The sequence below is a fragment of the Nannospalax galili genome, unplaced genomic scaffold, assembly GCF_000622305.1.
Source record: "Nannospalax galili isolate Female #2095 unplaced genomic scaffold, S.galili_v1.0 scaffold3027, whole genome shotgun sequence".
NCBI lineage: Eukaryota > Metazoa > Chordata > Mammalia > Rodentia > Spalacidae > Nannospalax > Nannospalax galili.
The window spans coordinates 115,853-137,056 of NW_008355721.1; the positions used below are offsets into that span (position 1 = coordinate 115,853).

At 53.7% G+C, this 21,204-nt stretch overlaps 2 protein-coding genes across 9 annotated transcripts in view; one reads left to right on the plus strand and one right to left on the minus strand.

The window, feature by feature from the left end:
• Positions 1 to 250: 250 nt before the first annotated feature.
• Positions 251 to 5,062, minus strand: Crlf2 (cytokine receptor like factor 2). The gene is made up of 8 exons (XM_008853072.2): positions 4,981 to 5,062; positions 4,732 to 4,834; positions 3,845 to 4,002; positions 3,490 to 3,623; positions 2,392 to 2,554; positions 1,461 to 1,563; positions 1,268 to 1,352; positions 251 to 1,063 (listed from the first exon to the last, which is right to left on the minus strand). The coding sequence occupies exons 1-8, from the start codon at positions 5,060 to 5,062 to the stop codon at positions 821 to 823; spliced, it is 1,071 nt and encodes a 356-aa protein (XP_008851294.1). The 3' UTR covers positions 251 to 820.
• An 8,274-nt stretch (positions 5,063 to 13,336) lies between these two features.
• The window catches only part of LOC103750113 (granulocyte-macrophage colony-stimulating factor receptor subunit alpha-like), a 12,541-nt gene continuing 4,673 nt past the window's right edge, over positions 13,337 to 21,204 (plus strand). For 5 of the 8 annotated variants that reach the window (XR_003847046.1, XM_029556108.1, XM_029556111.1 and 2 more), the window contains exons 1-3: positions 16,995 to 17,215; positions 19,437 to 19,579; positions 20,251 to 20,374. Coding sequence is in view for 7 of the 8 variants with exons in the window: in XM_029556108.1 (XP_029411968.1) it covers positions 17,023 to 17,215; positions 19,437 to 19,579; positions 20,251 to 20,374 (460 nt within the window). In the remaining variant the exon portion in view is untranslated. Of the gene's footprint in view, positions 13,868 to 14,574; positions 15,999 to 16,994; positions 17,216 to 17,470; positions 17,530 to 17,557; positions 17,578 to 19,436; positions 19,580 to 20,250; positions 20,375 to 21,204 lie in introns of those variants that run through there. The other 3 variants (XM_008853053.3, XM_008853054.3, XM_029556110.1) reach the window with 3 other exon arrangements.

Consider the following 21,204-nt stretch of genomic DNA (forward strand, 5'->3'; position numbering starts at 1 on the left):
CAGGCCGCAAGGGGTCAAAGGTCGGGTGATCAATAATCGATTGATCGATGGATTGATGACCGATTGACTGATTGATCATTTTATCTCCCTGGACAACGCAGGGTCGGAAAAACCTCTGACACTCCTGACCATCGAAGTCATTGATTATATGCCGATTCTGGTCATCCGTCAATCTCTGACGTCATGTTGCTGTGACGTCACAGAACACCGGCGCCCAGACCCTTAGAGAAGAAACAGGTTTATTGTGCGTTGTTCGTGGACGATCCGACTGAGGTTTGGGGAGGTGGGGGAAATGAGGGCAAGGGGACTCGTGGGAGGAAGTGACATCATTGAGGGTCTGACGTCATGAGGGCGTGTCCTTGAAGGAGACATTGGGACCCCAGTCTCTTCTGTCTCCCTTTTCCGGGCTGTATGATCTTCCTCAAAGTCTGTTCTCTAGGAGTCTTGGTCTCCCAGTGCTATGGTCTTTGGGAGGTGATCACATCATGAGGTATCTGACGTCATCAGTAGGAGGTATTGCCGTCATTAGGGTTCTGACGTCATCGGCAGGTTCATCCATGGAGGTGGGGGGACTTAGCGAGTTCGGGGGACTTAGCTACTGGGAGGAAGTGACTTCCTTGGGGCACGTCCTTGAAGGAGAGACTGTTCCAATACGAACTCTATCCACTGAGCTACAAGCACTCTACCCACTGAGCTACAAGCACTCTACCCACTGAGTACAAGCACTTGAGAACTGAGCCACATCCTGAACATAATTGCTGGACCCACCAGGATCTTTCCTGGGCCCAGGACCCTCACTTGGACCCCCACGAGGACTCAGTTATAGCACCATGTAAGCGTCTTCATTCACCAGAAATGTGAAGCCGCCCAGTGCCACCGCGTCTCCGGGCTGCGCGCCCCGGCGGGGGAGACAGAGCGACTGTGCACACAGCACCTCAGTCTGCGGGGCGGGCTGCGCCTCGGCATCGCAGAGCTGTACGAGCAGCACCTCCTCCGCGCCGCCATCCTGGCCTTTGCCGTCTCTGGGCAGTGGCGCCACGCGTTCGGTGTCGCTGATCCACTCCTGCCAGAGGGGAAAGGGGACTTAGCGCAGCACCTGAGACGTCATCCCGCAGGAGCTGCACGCCGCACGGTAAGTTGATGAACGCATCGCCTTAATGCTGAGACCTGTGGACCACCGTGACGACCACCCCGAGCCCCACTGAAAGCAGGTGCAGAGGTAGGACTTAGCGGTCAGCACTGTGCGGGGTGGGGCTGGGTTGCGCACCTGGAAGTTTCCGTCGTGTTGGTCGAAGAGCCCAGGGAAGCTGCACTTGGGGTCGGGCACGCCGGGCAGCAGGCGCTTCCAGACCCTGAGGTGACAGAGAGCGCATAGTAGGGCCGCGGACAGCGACGAGCACCGAGCGCACAGTGGGGCCACGGATGGGGAAGAGCGCCGAGTGCACAGTGGGGCCCCTCACCTGGCCAGCGCGCACAGCCCCAGCACCCCGAGCGCCGTCAGGAGGCCGAGCGCGACGCTCAGCGCGGGGAACGCGCTCTCAGCAGGCTGTGCCGTGCAGGACTCTGCAACGAGAGGGATACTCAGCATGGTGCTGCCAGCACCTAGCTCGGTCCTCCCGCGGACTTGAGGTCGGCACGAAGCGGTCAGGAAGCAGAGGTTTCCAGAGACCGAGCTGGGCGGGGGCGGGTGTGTGATGACGTGGGCGGTGAGGCTGGCGTGACGTGTGCTGTCATCTGTCGACCATGTATGATCGTCTATCTTGCATCGACCATCTTTGATTATTGATCATCTATTGATTATTGACCGTCTAGCTGTCGATCACATATCGATTAATCGACCATCAATCTATCCGTCTGTCCGCACATCTGCCCTGTATCTATTGATCATTCATCCATCCACCTATTTATCTATTATCTGTCATCTATTTATTTACCTATAATCTACCTACTGAGCAAACATCTATCGATTTATCGTCTGTCGACTATCACTGTCTGCCTGTTTATCTATTTATCATCTATCTATATATCGATAATCTCATCTGTTCTCTATCGACTGATCAATCATCTATCACTCATCTCTGTATTTACGTCTCTGCATATTGATCTATCGTCTATATATCAATTATGTATTGATCACCTATCCATCGATTGATCACCTGTCATCCGTGCGGCTGTTTACCTATTGATCATCTATCTATCGATTTTATTGATGTATCGTCTAGATATCAATTACCTATCATTGAGTATCGATCCTCTATCCACCGATCGATCGCCCATCTCCCTACGTATTGACGATCTATCGCCTGTGCTCTCCGGGCATCTCCCTCCATGTATTGTTCAGCAGCGCCTGTCCCGAAAGGCATCACGGGAGCGCGCTGCGTGTGTCGTCACCTGTGCGTCTGGCACCCCGCCAGTGCGTCACGTCCGTCCAGCTGCTGGGCCGAGCGTCGGCGCCGTAGATGGACGGTCGTGTAGTCACACGGGCCCGGAAGTCGTAGCAGCGCTCGGAGTCCAGGCCTGGCACCGTGATGTCACACGTGTTCTCCTCCCGGGACTGCAGACAGAAAGGTGATTGATTGATTGGTTGATTGACAGACCGATGGATGGATGATTGACAGACAGATGGATGACTGATTGACAAGTTCACTGATTGACACATGTAGGATTGAGAGATGATTGATTGACAGAAGATGGATCGATGATTGATCGATTGATACTTAGATACATGATTGGCAGATGACTGAGTCATAGATGGATGACCGATAGATGACTGATCAATTGATACACAGGCAAATGTAGATAGATTGATAGATGTTAGATAAAGAGATGGCAGATGGATGGATAACAGAAAGTTGACAGATAGATAATTGACAGGTAGATGATTGATACATGGACATATGATTGACAGATGATGCATACGTGATTGATACATCATTGATTGACAGATATATAGTTGACTGATTCATAGAGGATTGATAGATGACTGATCGGTTGATACATAGATAAATGATTGATAGGTTTATAGATAGAAACATGATTGATAGATCATTGATAGATTATTGACTGAGTGGTTGATAGAAATATGATTGCTAGACAGGTGACTGACAGATGGATGATGGATTGATAGATCGATGATGATGATTAACACATAGAAACATGGTCGGTAGATAGTTGACATTATTAATTGATCGGGAGCAGAGGCCGTTAAAAGGCTAACAACGAAAACATGAAAGATTATTGATTGATGGGTAGGTAAGTGATGGACAGATGGGTGATGGATGACAGGTCAATGATTGACAGACACATGATCGATGGCTAATTAACAGATACGTTATTGATTGATTGATAGGTGATTGACAGATGATGATTGACAGGTACATGATTGATAGAAAATTGACAGATTATTGAATGACCAATTGATCGACAGGTAGGTGATCGGCAGATGACTGACATGATGATTGACAGGTAGGGGACGGACGGGTCACAGACCTGCCAGTCAGGGTCCTCAGCGCTGCGGTGCTGGACCTCGTAGCGCAGCCCCTGCAGCGGGAGGTCGGTGCAGGTCACCGTGACGCCGTCGTTCCGCCACGTGAAGGACACGTTGCTCGGGGCCCGCGGCTGCACTGGGGAAACCGAGGCACGGCACGTGGAACACCGAGGACCAGCACCCTCCGTGCAGGGTGGTGCACACGGCGCTGAAAGCCCCTGGCCGAAACCCTGTCGCGACCCCGGCGCCCCACGAGGGGGGAGCACGGACCCCCCCATACACACGGCCGCCAGCGCTTTCGGATACAGCCCTTCCCGCCTGCCTTGGGTACTGGGTGCTGAGTCTCCCCGAACTCACGGTACTGAGAGGCGAAGTGCTTCTCGTTGAGCAGCGTGATGTTGCCGTCCAGGAGGGAGAAGTCCAGCAGCGCCAACCGTGCCGGGAACACGCAACCCGCCGTGAGGCCCCCGCGGAGCATGTAGCTTGGGCACGGCCGGAACGGCTCGGGGGCAAACCTGGGCTCAGGGACACTGGTACTTACCCACAGTGCTCCCGCGGCTGCTGAAAGCCCCTGACTATGTCCTCACCCTGCACAGCGGGGTTTTGATTGACACTTTGGGGAGGACTCAGCTCGGCACCCAGCGCAGCGTGCATATATAACAGATAGGCTGGGGTCCTCAATGGTGTTCACTGTGTGACAGGTGCAAGGTACTAGGTAATGGATGCACAGTACTAGGTACTGAGGGGTCATACAGGATGCTGAAAGTCCCTGACTGGTTGAGACGTTGGGGAGGACTCAGCTCAGCACCCAACGCGGTGTGCATATGTTACTGTCCTTCACTTTGTCATGGGTGCACAGTCCTAGGTAGTGGGTGACACTTTGAGGGGGGACTGAGGTCAGTACCCAACAGTGTGTATATATTACTCTTGGTCACTGTATCATGGGTGCACAGTACTAAGTACTGGGTGGTACTTTGGGAAGGACTCAGGTTAGCACCCAACACAGTGTGCATATGTGACAGGCTAGGGTTCCCCACTGTCGATCAGTGTGTGACGGGTGCGCGGCATTAGGTACTGGGTGCACGGTACTAGATACTGAGGGGCATACACTTTGCTGAAAGTCCCTGACCGATTGACACTTTGGGGAGGACTCAACTCAGCACGCAACACGGTGCCCATATGTTAGTGTCGTCCGCTGTGTCGCTGGGTGCTGGGTGCTGTGTGCTCGGTGGCAGGCCACCCACCTGTAGATGAACGTCAGGTTGGCGCCGCCGGCGTCGTGGGCGTTCCACGTCACGTGCATGGTCTCCAGGTTGAAGCACAGGATGCCAACCGGGAGCTCGTCCCCTGCGGAAAGTACCAGTACTTAGTGTGTTAAGTAGACGCGGGGACACACGGAGAGTCATGGACTGAGTCCACGTCAGTTCCCGCAACCGGGTCAGAGCACCGAGTGCGGGGTCCCCCGGGGACAAGGGCGCGGAGGTCAAGCGCACTGGTGCTCCTCGGAGGGGGACGGTCGTCCGGGGGACATGTGAGCGCCGGAAACCCGGAAAGACGACACAGACACACGAACATGTGCAGACACGGATGGACGGACAGACACCAAGAGGTGATGGGTGCAGATGCTGCTGCTGCTGGTCACGTCGTCACGATGATGGGGGTGGTGGTGGTGGTGGTGATGTCCTTTGGTGATGGTGTCATGTGATGATGACGGAGATTTTGATGAGGATGATGAGAATAATGTGACGTCACATGATAATGATGACGATGGTGCTGATGATGGTGGACTATGATGTCATGGTGATGGTGATGTCATGATGGTGATGGTGGTGGTGACGATGTCATCTTATGATGGTGGTGGTGGAAGATGATGTCATATGGTGATGACGTTGATGACGTGATGATGATGGTGATGATGACGGTGATGGTGATGCACACGTGCACGGCTACCCGGATAGACAAGTGGTTGCGTGAAGGGATGTTTGGAGACTCTGACACGCATTACCCGGCCTGGCACGCTGTGCCACTTGCGCGGCCGCGTGCTGGGTGCGTAACGTCGTCTTCTGACCACGTGCCCCGGGTCGATCTGCTTTTCCTTCAGCCCGTGTCATGCGAGCACACAGTGTACGCCGACGTAGCCTCTCCCCTGCTGACAGCTCTGTCTTCGTCATGACCCCTCTGACTTTCCCGGGTTTTTTTTGTCTTGGGGTTGATGTCATGCATGTCCTGAGCACGCACGCACGGTGCTGTGCGTTCCTGAAACCCGTTACTTCACGGCTCCCCTCCTTCCCACACAGTTCCCAGAGCCTGGGCGGCCTCGGTAGCATATCCCATTTGGGTGGAGATCTCAGCATTCCCTGCAGAGCAACGGCTGGTCATGCAGAGTACCCAGTTCCCAGCACCGACATGGCGACTGACAACGGTCCCTGCAACATCCTTCCATATTCCCTGTCAGCTGCACACACTCCTCCCCAAGTACAGAACTCTAAAAGTTCAGGACTAGGATCTCGCATGTATGACAGAGAACATTTGATGCTGGTGTTTGCATGTCAGGGTGAGGTCACCGTCCATCACTGTTTCCAGTTCCATCTCTCAACCTGCATGCTTCATAATTTCTTTTTTCCTGGCTGTAGAGTATTCCCCGGTGTGAATGTTGGGATCCAGGTACTTCTGGCTTTTTCAGGCTCCAAGTCACATCTGGACACTTTCACTTCGCTGAGCTCAAAGACTCCGAAAAGGGAAGTGCACGGGGTGAGTGGTGGGGGGTGCTACCCACAGTGCACCTGTTCCAGCGGGGGTGGGGTGGGGTTCCTGCGGGAAAGTTCTCACTTTCAGTGGGGAACTTCGGTGACGTCCACAGCAGGAGCTCTGAGGTCCCGGTGGACCGAGCACCGGAAGTGGTGGGTGTGGGCAGCCGAGGCCCCAGGAGTCAAGAGCCACATGGCAGCTGCATGCCAGGTCATGCGTGAGCACAGATGGACACAGATGCACATGTGAACACATACATACATTGATGCACATGTGATCACACACATGCATAGATAGATGTACATGTGGGTGCAGACATGGATACAGGCAGACGTGGATACAGGCATGGATTCACACATGCATACTCATGCATGGCTGCATGTATGCACACATCAGTACATACACCAATGCACAAGTACACATACATGGATGGACACATCACTACATACACCAGTGCACTCATACAGATACATACATGCACATATCAATACAGCGGCGCACACGTACAGACACATGCAGGCACCCGTCAATACACATGTATATATACATATGCGCACAAATAGACATATGTGCATATATAAATACACACGTACATAAATGCATGCGTGCACAAATATGAATACACATATAAATACATATGTAAATACATGCTTGCACTCATAAGTACATACATACACAAATGCATAAATACATATGTAAGTCACACATGCATACATTAATAGTAAAATAAATGAATGCCTAAATGCAAATACATACATAAACACAGACGTTCCTAAACTGATATGTAATAGATACATACATGAATACATGCATCCGTACTTGAATAAATACATATATACATGCAGATGTAAATTCATGCATGCATTAAATAGTAAAATGAATTGATACCTAAATGCATACAAAGACATGGATAAATGCATATGTGCATACGTATATATGTAAAGAGGCAAGTCCATGAACACATACGTAAATAAACGCATACAGAAATACACACATCCTCACATACATGCACTAATAGAAATATGCACGAATAAGTATGTAAATACATATACGAACATGTACATAAATACATATGTACATAAATACATAGTCTATAAATGGATGTATAAACACATACATAAATACATACATGCATGAACTTATGTATGAATATACACATGAACGTGTGCATAAATAACCATGTGTAAATCAGCATACAGGTAAATACATAAGTACATACATGAATCCACAATGCATACATATGTACATGGGTATGCAAAGATATACATGCATAAATGCACACATGCATGAATACATACGTTAATGGAGATGTGTATTAATATGTATGTAAATACATAGGTACACGAATACATATGAAATGCACAAACACATACATAAGTAAACACATGTATAATCACATACATATAGACACACATAAGTACCTGTGAACAAATACACATGTAAAGATATGCATGCATCAATATGTATATAAAGACGTGTATGGAGACATAAGTAGAAATAACCATGTCACCACACACAACCACACATGATGCACATGACCACACATGGGCTGCCTTTCTGTGTCCTTCGAGGCGGGTGTGCAGCCCCCGCTGGCCGGGATGTGGCCCCATAGCCCAGGCTGGCCCAGGCGGCGCGTCGTCCCACAGGTTTTTCCCGCGTGTCCCTGGGGCTAATCGTTCTGAGAATCGGCTGAGGGCAGAGACAGGAGGACTCGGCTCTCAGCACCGCGGAAGCTGAGCGGCGCAGCTCTGATCTAATCAGTACGGTGAGTAATCCCGGGCCCGAGACTCAGGTCAAGAAGCAGCACCTCAGGCCCACGGCACAGATGCAGCTCTGCAGACAAGCGCTGAGGCCCCAATTCAAAGCTCGGTGGTTGTTTACAAACGGGTGCTGTTTCCACAGTTCTGAGAATGCTAAGTCCAGCACCGAGGAGAGAAATAAACGGCCGTTAGGGGCGGAAATAGGACTTGGGCTCTGCATGCACAAAATTCCAACTCTGCACAACACTGAGGACTGAGTTCATCACCCATTCCGAGGCTGCTCAAGGACTTAGTTCTTCACCCGTTCCAACTCTGCTCATGCCAAGGACTGAGTTCATCAGCACGAAGACCGAGTTCATCACCCATTCCAACTCTGCTCATCCCAAGGACTGAGTTCATCACCCATTCCAACGCTGCTCATCTCGAAGACTGAGTTCATCATCCCAGGGACTTAGCTCATCACCCTTTCTCGAGGGTGAGGGGCAGACGCTTTGTAGGATGTGTTCTTCACACTCAGTAAACACCAAGTTAGTGTCAAGACGCAGCCCAGGTTAGACCCCGACCCACTACAACGCCGAGGGGGACACACTGAGCTACACGCACTCTACCCACTGAGCCACAAACACTCTGACCACTGAGCATAAGCACTGACTACTAAACACAAGCACTCTACCCACTGAGCCTCAAGCACTCTGCCCACTGAGCCACAAGCCCTGGGAAGTTGGTAGAGGACTGTGTCTAAGCACCTTCACACACGCACAGTGCAGTTACACACGACAACGAATCGATTAAATACCTGAAAATGAATGAATGGTTTAAAACAAATCAAGATCCCACAAGAATAAACAGGCAAATAAACGAATCAATCTTTTTTCTGGCGGCTGCGCCCGCTGGGAAAGTGCTGGGATCTGAGTCCTCCCACCCGGATCAGGACTCGATCACGACCCAGATCAGTACCCGGATCAGGACTCGGATCAGCACCCAGCGGCCACTCACCCGACCCCACGTCCTCCGAGGCCGCCAGGGCGCACAGCAGCAGCAACACGGTGGCCGCCCAGGTCCGCATGTCCCCGGGGAAGCAGGTGGCCGCTGGGACTGAGTTCTCAGCACTGACAGGCGGAGCTCATGCTGCTGAAAAGAAGAAGGCAATTAGGGAACTGGGCACCGGCAGGAAGCAGTCGGGGCTGATGTTCCCCCAAGATTAGGAGTGGGGGTTGGGGGCGGGGGGACTGTGTGATCGTGGACCGAGTACCTCATGGACTGAGTTCATGGACTGAGTACTCCATGGACTGAGTTCTTATGTACTGAGTGCTCATGGACCAAGTACTCCATGGACCGGGTGCTCATGTACTGAGTTCTCATGGACCAAGTACTCCATGGACTGAGTTCTCATGGACCAAGTACTCCATGGACCGGGTGCTCGTGTACTGAGTTCTCATGGACCAAGTACTCCATGGACTGAGTTCTCATGGACCAAGTACTCCATGGACTGAGTTCTTATGGACTGAGTACTCCAAGGACCGAGCATTCCATGAACTGAGTATTCCATGGACTGAGTTCTTATGGATTGAGTACTTCAAGGACCGAGTATTCCATGAACTGAGTATTCCATGGACTGAGTTCTTATGGACTGAGTACTCCATGGACTGAGTTCTCATGGACTGAGGACTCCATGGACTGAGTACTCCATGGACCGAGTTCTCGTGGACTGATTCAACTCCATGGACTGAGTTTTCATGGACTGAGTTCTCATGGACCAAGCACTCCATGGTCTGAGTCCACGGGGGCTGAATGTCATCCCCGCCCCCTCACCGATCCGAATCTGTCCCGGATGTCTGACGTCACTACTGCACGCCGCTATCAGGCCCCGCATCACCCCTGAAGGAGCACGGGATGAATCACCCAGCTCAGGCGCGCCCAGCACCCAGTTCCGTGACCCATGAGTGCTGGGGTGGGAGGACTGAGCCTCCAGACCTGACAGTGCTGTGCTTTGTTTTCTGGAGCTGAGGGTGCAGTCCACACTCGGGTCCGAGAACGCGCACCCCCGGAGCACCGAGTTCGAATTTCACAATGATGTGGGTGTTGTTTGCTATGTCATTGGAGCTGAGCCGAGTCCCAAGCATTCTAGCCTATGTCCAGGATACTGACTGAGTTCCCAGTACTCGGGGCTGTCTGCCGGGTACTGAGCTGAGTCCCAAGCACTATGGTCTTCCTGCTAGGTACTAAGTCCCAAACACTCTTGGCTATCTGGTGGTGCTGACCTGAGTCCCAAGCACTCTGGCTTATCACCTAGATACTGACTCAGTTCCAAGCACTCTGGCCTACCTGCTGGGCACTGAGTCCCCAGCACTCTTGCCTATCCACTGGGTACTGACTGAGTCCAAAGCACTCTGGTCTGCTGGGTACTGGTTGAGTCCTCAGTACTCTGGCCTGTCTTCGGGTACTGAGTCCTAAGTACTTGGGCCTATCTGTCGGTACTGAGCTGAGTCCTGAATATTCTGCACTCTCTCCTGACCTCAATTCCAAGCACTCTGGCCTGTCTACAGGGTAATGGCTGGGCCCCAAGCACTCTGATCTATCTGCTGGGGACTGACTGAGCCCCAGCACTCTGGCCTATATGCAGGGTAAGGGCTGAGTCCCAAGCACTCTGGCCTGTCTGATAGGTACCGACTGAGTCCACAGCACTCTGGCCTGTCTGCTAGATACCAACTGAGTCCCCAGCACTCTGGCCTATTTATAGGTAATGACTGAGTCCTCAGCACTCTGGCCAGCCTGATGGATACCGACGGAGTCCCCAGCACACTGGCCTTTCTGCTGCGTATTGACTGAGTCCCCAGCACTCTGCCCTATACGCAGGGTAACGGCTGAGTCTCAAGCACTCTGGTCTATCTGCCGGGAACTGACAGAGTCCCCAGCATTCTGGCCTATCTGCGGGTACTGACTGAGTCCCCAGCACTCTGGCCGATCTACTGGAGACCGACTGAGTCCCCAGCACTCTGGCCTGTCTGCTGGATACACACTGAGTTCCCGGCACTCTGACCTATCTACCGGGTACTGACTGAGTCCCCAGCACTCTGACCTATCTACCGGGTACTGACTGAGACCCCAGCACTCTGACCTATCTACCGGGTACTGACTGAGTCCCCAGCACTCTGGTCTGTCTGCTGGGTGCCGACTGAGTCCCCAGCACTCTGACCTATCTACCGGGTACTGACTGAGTCGCCAGCACTCTGGCCTGTCTGCTGGATACACACTGAGTTCCCAGCACTCTGGCCTATCTACCGGGTACTGACTGAGTCCCCAGCACTCTGACCTATCTACCGGGTACTGACTGAGTCTCCAGTACTCTGGCCCACCTGCATGTACTGACTGAGTCCCCAGCACTCTGGTCTGTCTGCCGGGTACTGACTGAGTCCAAAGTACTCTGGCCTATCTTTGGGGTACTGAACTGAGTCCCAAGCACTCTGGCCTACCTGCCGGGTACTGACTGAGTCCCCAGCACTCTTACCTATTTGGGTACTGACTGAGTCCAAAGTCTCTGGCATATCTGCTGGGCATTGACTGAGTCCCTAGCACTCTGGCCTGTCTTCGGGTACTTATTGAGTCCCAAGTAGTCGGGCCTATCGGCTGGATACTGAGCTGAGTCCCAAGCATTCTGGACTATCTCCTGGATAATAACTGAGTCCTCAGCACTCTGGACATTTCCTGGGTACTGACAGAGTCCCCAGTACTCTGGCCTATTTGCAGGGAGCTGACTGAGTCCCCAGCACTGTGCTCTATCTGCAGGTTGCTGACAGAGTGTCCACCACTCTGGCCTATCCGCTAGGTATGGACTGAGTTCCCAGCACTCTGACTTGGATGCCAGGTACAGACTGAGTCCCCAGCACTCTGGCCTATCTGCTGGGTACTGATTGAGTCTCCAGCACTCTGGCCTACCTGCTGGGTACTGACTGAGTCCCCAGCACTCTGGCCTATCTGCAGGGTGCAGACTGAGTCCCCCGCCGGCTGCTCATCAAAACTCAAGTCCCTAGTGGTCCTTGACAGGCAGGAAACGTCACCTGGGACTTTTAATGTGAAGGAAACTCCTCCCTGCACAACTGTAGGCCGCAGTTTGTCCAGCAGGAACCGACCCCAGACCCGGAAGAGAGAGGAGGACGATGATTGACAGGAGGAGATGATTGACAGGAGGAGCCCGAGGCAAGGGGCGGCCTGGGAAGCCACGTTCATGGGAACCCAGTGTCTGGAGACGCTGTCCCGGTCATTATGGGATGGACGGGTGGTCCCGGTCATTATGGGATGGAGAGGTGGTCCCGGTCATTATGGGATGGAGAGGTGGTCCTGGTCATTATGGGGTGGAGACATGGTCCCGGTCATGATGGGATGGACACATGGTCCTGGTCATTATGGGATGGACACATGGTCCTGGGCTATTATGGGATGGAGGCATGGTCCTGGTTGTTATGGGATGGAGACATGGTCCTGGGTTATTATGGGGTGGAGACAGGGTCCTGGTCACATGGACGATCACATTTTCCTAAGACTCTGACTGTTAGTTCTTCCTCATCGTGGATGTGATGACACATTAAGTCATTTTTGGCCTTTTCTGGCATTTCGTGGTTTCTGGATGTCGGACCAGGTCTGCAGGAACCTATGTCCTTCAGTCTGAGTAATCGACATGCAGGAACCACCCCCCTCAAGAATCTCGGGAAGAGGCTCGTGCTTGGTGGTTACAGGGAGTGCTTGTGCGGGGGGAATAGTGTTTGTGCTTGGTTGGGTACGGGGTGGGGAGTGCTTGTGCTTGGTGTGGTCCAGCCCAGGAGGACGGCCCCACAGTGACCCCCGCCGGCCGTGGGCAGTGACCACAGGTCCAGCCCAGAAACAGGAAGCAGAGGCTGTGACAGCAGATTACTAACAGCCCTGGACGCCATCCGCCAGCCCAGCGTGCACACGGCACCACAAACCTGTGCACACGGCACCACAGAACCTGTGCACACGGCACCACAGCATGAAGAGCTAGTCCTAGGTCATTATGGGATGGAGAGATGGTTCTGGGTCATTATGGGATGGAGACGTGGTCAGGGTCATTATGGGATGGAGACGTGGTCAGGGTCATTATGGGATGGAGACGTGGTCCTGGGCCACATCAGCTGGAAGCTCTTGCTGCTGCTGCTGCTGCAGACCTGAGTTCAGATCCGAGTACCCACTTGGCGGCATACAACCATCGCCATCTCCAGCTCTAGGGGACATGGTACATTGGACTCTGTGGTCACTGCACATGTGATGCCCACAGAGGAGTTTAATTTTTTTTTTTTTCGGTGCTCTGAACCTCGGTCACTCAGCTGCAGCCACCCCAGCAGCGTTCAGAAGGAAGCTGTGCTTTGCAACAGTCGGAGTCGGAGCGGGCGTGTCTTTCTCCGCAGGGAACCGGTCGTTGGGAAACTTCTACACTCGGCTGCTTTGCGGACCCTGGACGGCCTACGTGGCCTCAGTCACCACTCAAGAGCGAGTGGCGCCAAGCGCGCGGGTAATGATCCGCGTCCCTTCCGCGGGTCTGTGGCACCTACGAAGCAGCACCCCGGCGCCTGGGAACCGGAACCCAGGACCAGGTGAGCGGCTGAGGTCACCCGTGGCCTCCGTCCTCCGGGGAAAGGAGGAAGTTGACACACGTCAGCGGAGCGGATTTGGAAACGTGACGGTTTCTGGGAAGGAGCACGCGGAGCCTTTACCGGGAAGGGACGCGCCCGGGCCCTGCAGATGTCCCGGTTCTCAGCAGCTGCGCCAGCTCCGCCCCGAGGCGACACCAGTCAGTGCCAGCCGGCTGCGCGCGGACAGCGAGTGCAGGGAAATGCGTGCAGAGGGAACGCGGCGCACGGTGAGTGTCACGGTCCCCAAGCACCCGGGGCGGGAACATTGCCGCATGCAGGGGAGCCCGTGGGATCCACGCGCGAGGTGACGCGGGAACCTCCGTGCCAGCGGTGGGGGTGGAAACGCTGCTGCATACCGAGGACACACTCTGCTGGGGACAGTCGGCCGTAGACAGCTGCGCGCACAAGAGAAAGTCAGACGTGGATGACGGATGGGGGAGTGCGAGGATGTCGGACGGACGGACGGACGGACGATGATGGGGGTGCGATAATGCTGCTGATGGTGGTGGTGATGACGCTGATGGTGATGGTGGTGGTGGTGATGACGGTGGTGATGGTGGTGATGATTGTGGTGACGGTGATGGTGATGGTGGTGATGATTGTGGTGATGATGATGGTGGTGATGGTGGTGCTGGTGATGGTGGTGGTGGTTGGCTGTGCAGCACAGACGTGGGTGACGGATGGGGGAGTGCGAGGATGTCGGACGGACGGACGGACGGACGGACGATGATGGGGGTGCGATAATGCTGATGATGGTGGTGGTGATGACGCTGATGGTGATGGTGGTGGTGGTGATGACGGTGGTGATGGTGGTGATGATTGTGGTGACGGTGATGGTGGTGATGGTGGTGCTGGTGATGGTGGTGGTGGTTGGCTGTGCAGCTGATGGACGGACGGATGGACAGTTAACACTCATAGATTAATTGATCCGCAGATACACAGATGGGCGCCGATAGAAACAACCAAAACGGAGGCCAGCAAGGTGCCTGGGTGGCTACAGTGGTTTCCGCAGACGCACAGGAACCTGCGTTCACGTCCCAGCATCACATAAAAGTCCAGGCACGACGTCGTGTGAACCCCAGCCCTGGGATGCGGAGCCGAAGCCGTTTGCTGTCCAGGCAGGTGTGTCAGTCACTGAGCTCCAGGGTCGGTGCGAGACTGTGTCAAAATCAGGTGGAGAACTGAGGAAAACACCCAAAGTCCACGTCCTCACTGCACGTGTGAAGACACATGTGCACATGACCTGACTGCGACCACGTGATCTGTTTGGGTCACAGGTGACACGTCGCAGTCACGGCACGTGAATACCGCAACATGTGAACGTCACGTGTGGGTTCGGGCCAGCGAGTCCTGTCCGCAGACCCCTCAGGCCTCAGATCAGAGCCTCCCGGGGCCAGCACACAGTGGGTCCCTCCCCTGCCCCGTTACACACGGCACCAGGCCGGGCCGTGACAAGGAGGCCTGGCCTCTCTACTCAGTACCTGGGTTTTGTGGAGTACTGAGTTCAAGTCTCACCAACCCAGTGCGAATTCAAGCACAAGGACTTTGCACTAAGCACCCTCTCCACACCGAGCCCAAAGACGGTCCCAGAAGTGAGACTTGAACTTCTGCCAAGCGAGGCTTTTGTGAGGAAACCAGAGGTGTCGGTGTCGGTTTTCAAGACCTTCCGACCTCTCGGTACTGGGTACTTGGTCTCTTGTTCAAGTGAAGGGGTTGGTGGGATGGCACGGGGGAGAAGGTGCTTGCTGCTAAGTCTGAGGATTTAAATACACAGCACCAACATGGAGAAAGAAGAAAACCAACACACACACATTACCTGAGCTACACGCGTGTTCGAGGTGCACGTGAGCCAACACAAGTAAATTACAAACAAGAATCGATGTGATGAAATGCACAGTTTCCTGGTGTGTGCCTCCACCCCTGCTCCCCCAGGGTGCTTGTGGGATGGAGCTTAGTTCCATCTTCTCTTTCAGCACCGTTTGCCACCAGGGTGCTTGTGTGACAGAACTCAGTTCCACGGTGTCTTTCAGTAACATTTGTCCCGAGTGACCCTGACCCTGGGTCTTTGCACCATCCTAGCGCTGCTCCTAGAGGGCTCGAGCAGGAGGGGAGAGGCGTCGCACAGGTCACGAGGGCCGATATCACGGAGCGTGGGGTGTGAGTGACATCGTGTAGGTCCTCCGAGGCTGTGAGCTGTGGGTGACGTCACCGAGGCCCCCCCTGCAGCCAATCACCGGCCCCGCCCGGTCCCGGGTTTCCCAACCTCATATGAGGAAGGGACTTTCAGTGACATGAGCTGCGGTGGGGGACGGAGCAGCTCAGGCCCCAAAACCCAGCGACAGCGGGATGCCGAGGCCGGTGAGTACCGAGCGTCACAGGTGCTGGTGACTGACTGGACATCGCGGTTTCTGGGGCTCACCCCCTGAAAGTTTCCGGCACAGCCTCCTGAAAGGCCTCTGTTTCCCGGGATTGAGGAAGGGGTGCTGGACTTTGTCCCCCCCATCCTCCCGTGCTTGAGCTGGGTCAGTGCTGTCACTGAGTCCCCCGGGGAGCCCCGAATCCACAGTTCCCAGGAGGAACACCCAGCACCCAGCACTTTGCAAGCACCTACGGTCCTCAATCCAGCCGCACATCCACAGCAAAGGGAAAGGACGGGGAGGGAGGGGAAGACCGAGGTCTCGGGTGTTGGGGATGTTGGGGACGAGGGGAGGATCACCTGTTCTCCGAGTAACCCAGGCGCTCATCCTGCCGAGTGCTCCTCCTTGGGTGATTAGTTCTCAGTCCCCCTGAGCCTCTCACCCGTACTGCTTTGAGAGCATCAGCCCAGTGCATTGTGGGAAAATCCGAAGCCCTCTCAGCCCCGACCTGCCCACAGGACTCCCCGTGGGTATTTTCAGCACGGTGATCCCTGCCGGGTGGGCTCGGGAGGTGCCGGGCGCTGAGTTGCTTTTCTTTCCCAAGTTTGGAGAAGTTGGTAGTTGGCTGCGTCGCCATGGAAACCGGAAAAAGGAAGTGAACCGGGAACTGCTAAGTGCTGGGGCTCGGTTTTTGCACACCACCCCGGCTGGGGTAGGGGGGGTAAGCGGGGAAGGAGAAGGGGACAAAATGACCCCCCCCCTAGGGGGACTCGGTATGGAAACTACTTGTGCCACCAAGGGGAGTACTGAGTCTGAAAACCAGCACCCAACCAAGGAACAAATTTAAAAATCAAGTACTGAGTACCGGGAATCCCGGAGCTAAGGAAGGACGCAGGCGGGAACCGCGAGGATCGTGGGGGACCTAGCTCAGCGGGTGACAGCACCGGCCGCTCGGGCAGAGGGTGGAACTCGGTTCCCAGCACCCACGTTCAGGTGTCCAGCCTGTGGAAACTCATGCTCCAGGGATGCAGCGCAGCCGCAAAGCATGCCGGGGGGGGGGTTCAGACCAGCTGCGCCCATGGGGAGCGGGGCCGCCTCCTCACCGCACGCCTCTCCCGCAGCCCCGCGCCCCCGCACTCCCCGTGCGCGCCGTGTCGCCCCTGGTGCTGTGCTTGGTTCTCCTGCCCCCGGCATTCCTCGGGACACCGGAACCTGCAGGTGGGTGTGCGCGGGGCGCGGGGGGCGGGGGGCAAACCAGAGTGATGCTCCCAGCATTATCGAACTTGGGCGGGGTGGGCGGGGGAGGATGGACAAGGGCAGACCAGAGGAGTGATCCCGGAATTATGGATCTGGGGGAGAGCATGGTCAAAACAGACCAAAGTGATGATCCCAGCATCATCGAACTCGGGGGGTGGATTTATTGGGTTTTCTTACTCGCCACCCCCCCCGCATGTCCCATGATCCTTTGCAACTGTCTCCTAAGATGGGAACGGGTGAAGTCTGTGCACGACCACCTGAAAGTCCAGCTCCAGGTTATTCTCCGCTCTCTTTGGGCCTAAGGAGGGCGTCGCATGCATGTGGTGCGCAAACATGCGGACATATGTGCAGGCATACGTGTGGATTTGTGCGCAGGCAAAACACTGGGCTAAAGGGCACTAGGGGTCTGCATGTTGTGCTGCTTGTTGGGCCGAGTGCCGTGTGCATAGGGCAGAAGACTGGCAGCGAGTCTCCTACAGCTGGAGTCTCGGTAGGTTGTGCACCCGGTGAGTGCTTGGGAACCCAGTCCTCTGCAGGAACCGGTACTGCTGTTCACGGCTGAGCCGTGTCTCTGGGCCTTGGGTCCCGCCTCATGGCTCAGAGGACTCGCTTTCCGTTCCCAGCACCCACGTGGTGGGCACAACCTCCTGAACCTGCAGTTCCAGGGGATCCCACCTCGTCTTCTGGCCTCCCGAGGCACCGCACACACACGATGCACTCACACACATGCGGGCGAACACGTAACATCAATAATTAATTTTTATTGATTTATTGATCAATTTTAATTAATTTCAATTTTATTATAAAATTATAGTTGATTTAAAATATTTTAATTCATGTTAATCTTAATTATTGTCATTTATTTTCATGAACACACGCAGTGAGCATGCGCGTGCACGTATCATTAATTTTTAAAATTTTAATTATTAATTTTGATTTAGTTTTAATTACTGGATTTTAATTATTTTTATTGCTTAATTCTAATTTTTAATTTTGAATATTTTTTGTTTGTTCCTTTAAAATTTCTTTTCTTTTAAAATTATTTTTCTTTTAATTGATTTGAAATTTCAATTCATTTTAATTTTAAAATTTTTTTCACGAGTTTAGTGAACTTTAATTGATTCCGCAACTTAAACGACTTTGAAGCCCAGGATTAACTCCACCTTGTGCTGCGAACCCTCAGTGCGGATCCTGGGCTCGGCTTCCTGAAACGCAGGCTTAGCTGCGTCCGGCCTGAGCCCGTTCCTCCCCTAGCCCGGGATTCCCGGGGAATTCCACTTCCATGTTTGGTTGCCCGAGGGGGTCAAAAGTCTCTGGACCCTTGTCTGCACTCCCAGCCCGCAGCTCGTGTTTGCATGTGGGGCCTTTGGAGGGGTGACTGTGCATGTGTTGACTACATGTGTGTGGACACCAGTGCATCTGTGTGAAGCGCATTGCATATGTGTCTAGTACACTGCATGCGATATGTATGTGTAAGGGAAGTGCACATGTATAAAGGGCAATGCATGTGTGTAGATGCATTGTGTGTAAGTGCACTGCATGCATGTAAAGTGCACTGCACGTGTGTAAAGGGCAATGCATGTGTGTAACTGCACTGCACGTGTGTAAAGGGCAATGCATGTGTGTAACTGCACTGCACGTGTGTAAAGGGCAATGCATGTGTGTAACTGCACTGCATGTGTGTAAACGGCAATGCATATGTGTATAGTGCAGTGCATGTGTGTAGCTGCACTGCGTGTATGTATGGTGCACTACATGTGTGCAAAGTGCATTGCATGTCTGTCGGTTAAGTGAACTGCACATATGTAAAGCGCAGTGCATGCAGGTAAGTGCAGTACATGTGTGTACATGAAGTGCATGTGTGTAAAGTGCACAGCATGTATGTAGGTGCACTGCATGTGTGTATGCGCGCCCGTTGCATGCAATGCCTGAGGAGGTCAGAGGAGGCCAATGGATCCCCTGGTACTGGAGTTATGGCGGTACCACCGTGTGGGTGCTGGGAACCGAGTCCTCCACGGGAGCAGCCGGTGCGAGCACTGCCGAGCCGTCTCTCCAGCCTCGATAAATAGAACATTTTACTAAAAACGGAGACGGGAGCTTTGCCCAGGCCAGTTGGGGGTCGCAATCCCTCGGGGTTGGGGGACAGCAGCAGCAGTGTCTAACTGACGTCACCGTCCTCCAGCTGTGACGCCCCAGGAACCCGAGCCTGAGCTCAATGTGACATTCAACCCCCGGACCTGGACGCTGACCTGGGCCTGTCGGGAAAACGTCACCGTCACCATGTGCATCGTGACCAAGGCTGGAGGGCCCAGGCCCAGCACCAAGGTAGGCGCACTCTCGTGGGAGAGCTGCCGTGGCTCAGGCTCTGCACAAGGCCCTGGGACCCACGTCCGATGTGGGGATGGGGGCGCCGAAGGGCAGGGAAACAGACCTGGTGAGTCCATGACAGACACAATGGATAGACTTGAGAGATACAGATGGTACATGGTGAGTGCGTGACGGATGTGACGTGATGGTGACGTCTGTGACACAAAGAGATGCAGAGACATGAGTGGGGGTGGATGATGACGACGATGGTAATGGTGATGGTGGTGGTGGTGGTGGTGATGGTGGTGATGGTGGTGGTGGTGGTGACGGATGACTGATGATGGATGATTGTGGATGGTTGGGTGAACAGATGGCTGGGTGGGCAGGTGCATAGATGGATGGATTGATGCACGGTGGATGGGTGCGCATGTGTTGGTTGACAAATGGACCAATGCACGTGTGCGTGCATGTTTGTGGTCCATCGCAGCCCTGCAGAAAGTTCATGAGCCCCACTGCAGAGTTTCTGGATTTGTGTCCGACTTGCTAACTCCTCTGAATTTGGCAGGTTTGGGTCGTGGGGTCCACAGAGGCCTCGAACAGGGGCTCGTGTTCTGGGTCGGGTGTATGGACACCGGTGGGAGGCGCATCTATGTATCATCGGTGCCAACGAACCTTGTGTGCCCACGTAGCCCAGGAAGGACGCGTGTGGTTGCACGTTCCGACGGCTGCTCCTGCACCAAGGACTGAGTCTCGAAGTTCAAGCCACCGTCAACCGGACCGTCATTCGCCAGAAACTCGCTTACGTCAACCCAGGTGGGGCGCCTCGGGGTCCCCGCCGAACACATACTCCGAAAGCTGCTTAACTAAGAAGGGAGAAAGAATGACGTTCAGGTCACAGTCCCCAGGTTCCCAAGCCAGCACGAGCCGGGAGAAACTGCTTACATGTGCACACAAGCTCAGTTTCTCCAGGTTACACCCGGCTGGTTCCCACCCACAATTCAGTTGGGTCTTCCTGGTTAGAGCACTGGCTGCTCCTGCAGAGGACTCGGTTCCAAGTACCCACACGGCGGCTCACAACTGTCCGTAACTCCAGTTCCTGCAAGGTGTCTCCTGCCCTCCACATGCATGATGTCATGTGTGACAGACACACACGGACTAGATAGGTAGATCATAGATGGACTAATCACTGATCGTTCCATGGATCGATAGATAGTTAAATAGATGATACATAGATGGATCAATTGATTGGATGATGGATAGATGGATAATAGATCAACTGATCAATTGATGCATCGATAGCTACATGATAGATTAATCAATTGAAGGATTAATACATGTTACAGTACCCACACGGCGGCTCACAACCGTCCGTAACTCCAGTTCCTGCAGGGTGTCTCCTGCCCTCCACATGCACGATGTCGTGTGTGCACACAGACACACACGGACTAGATAGGTAGATCATAGGTGGACTGATCACTGATCGTTCCATGGATCAATAGATAGTTAAATAGATGATACATAGATGGATCAATTGATTGGATGATGGATAGATGGATAATAGATCAACTGATCAATTGATGCATCGATAGCTACATGATAGATTAATCAATTGAAGGATTAATACATGTTAGATAAACCGATCA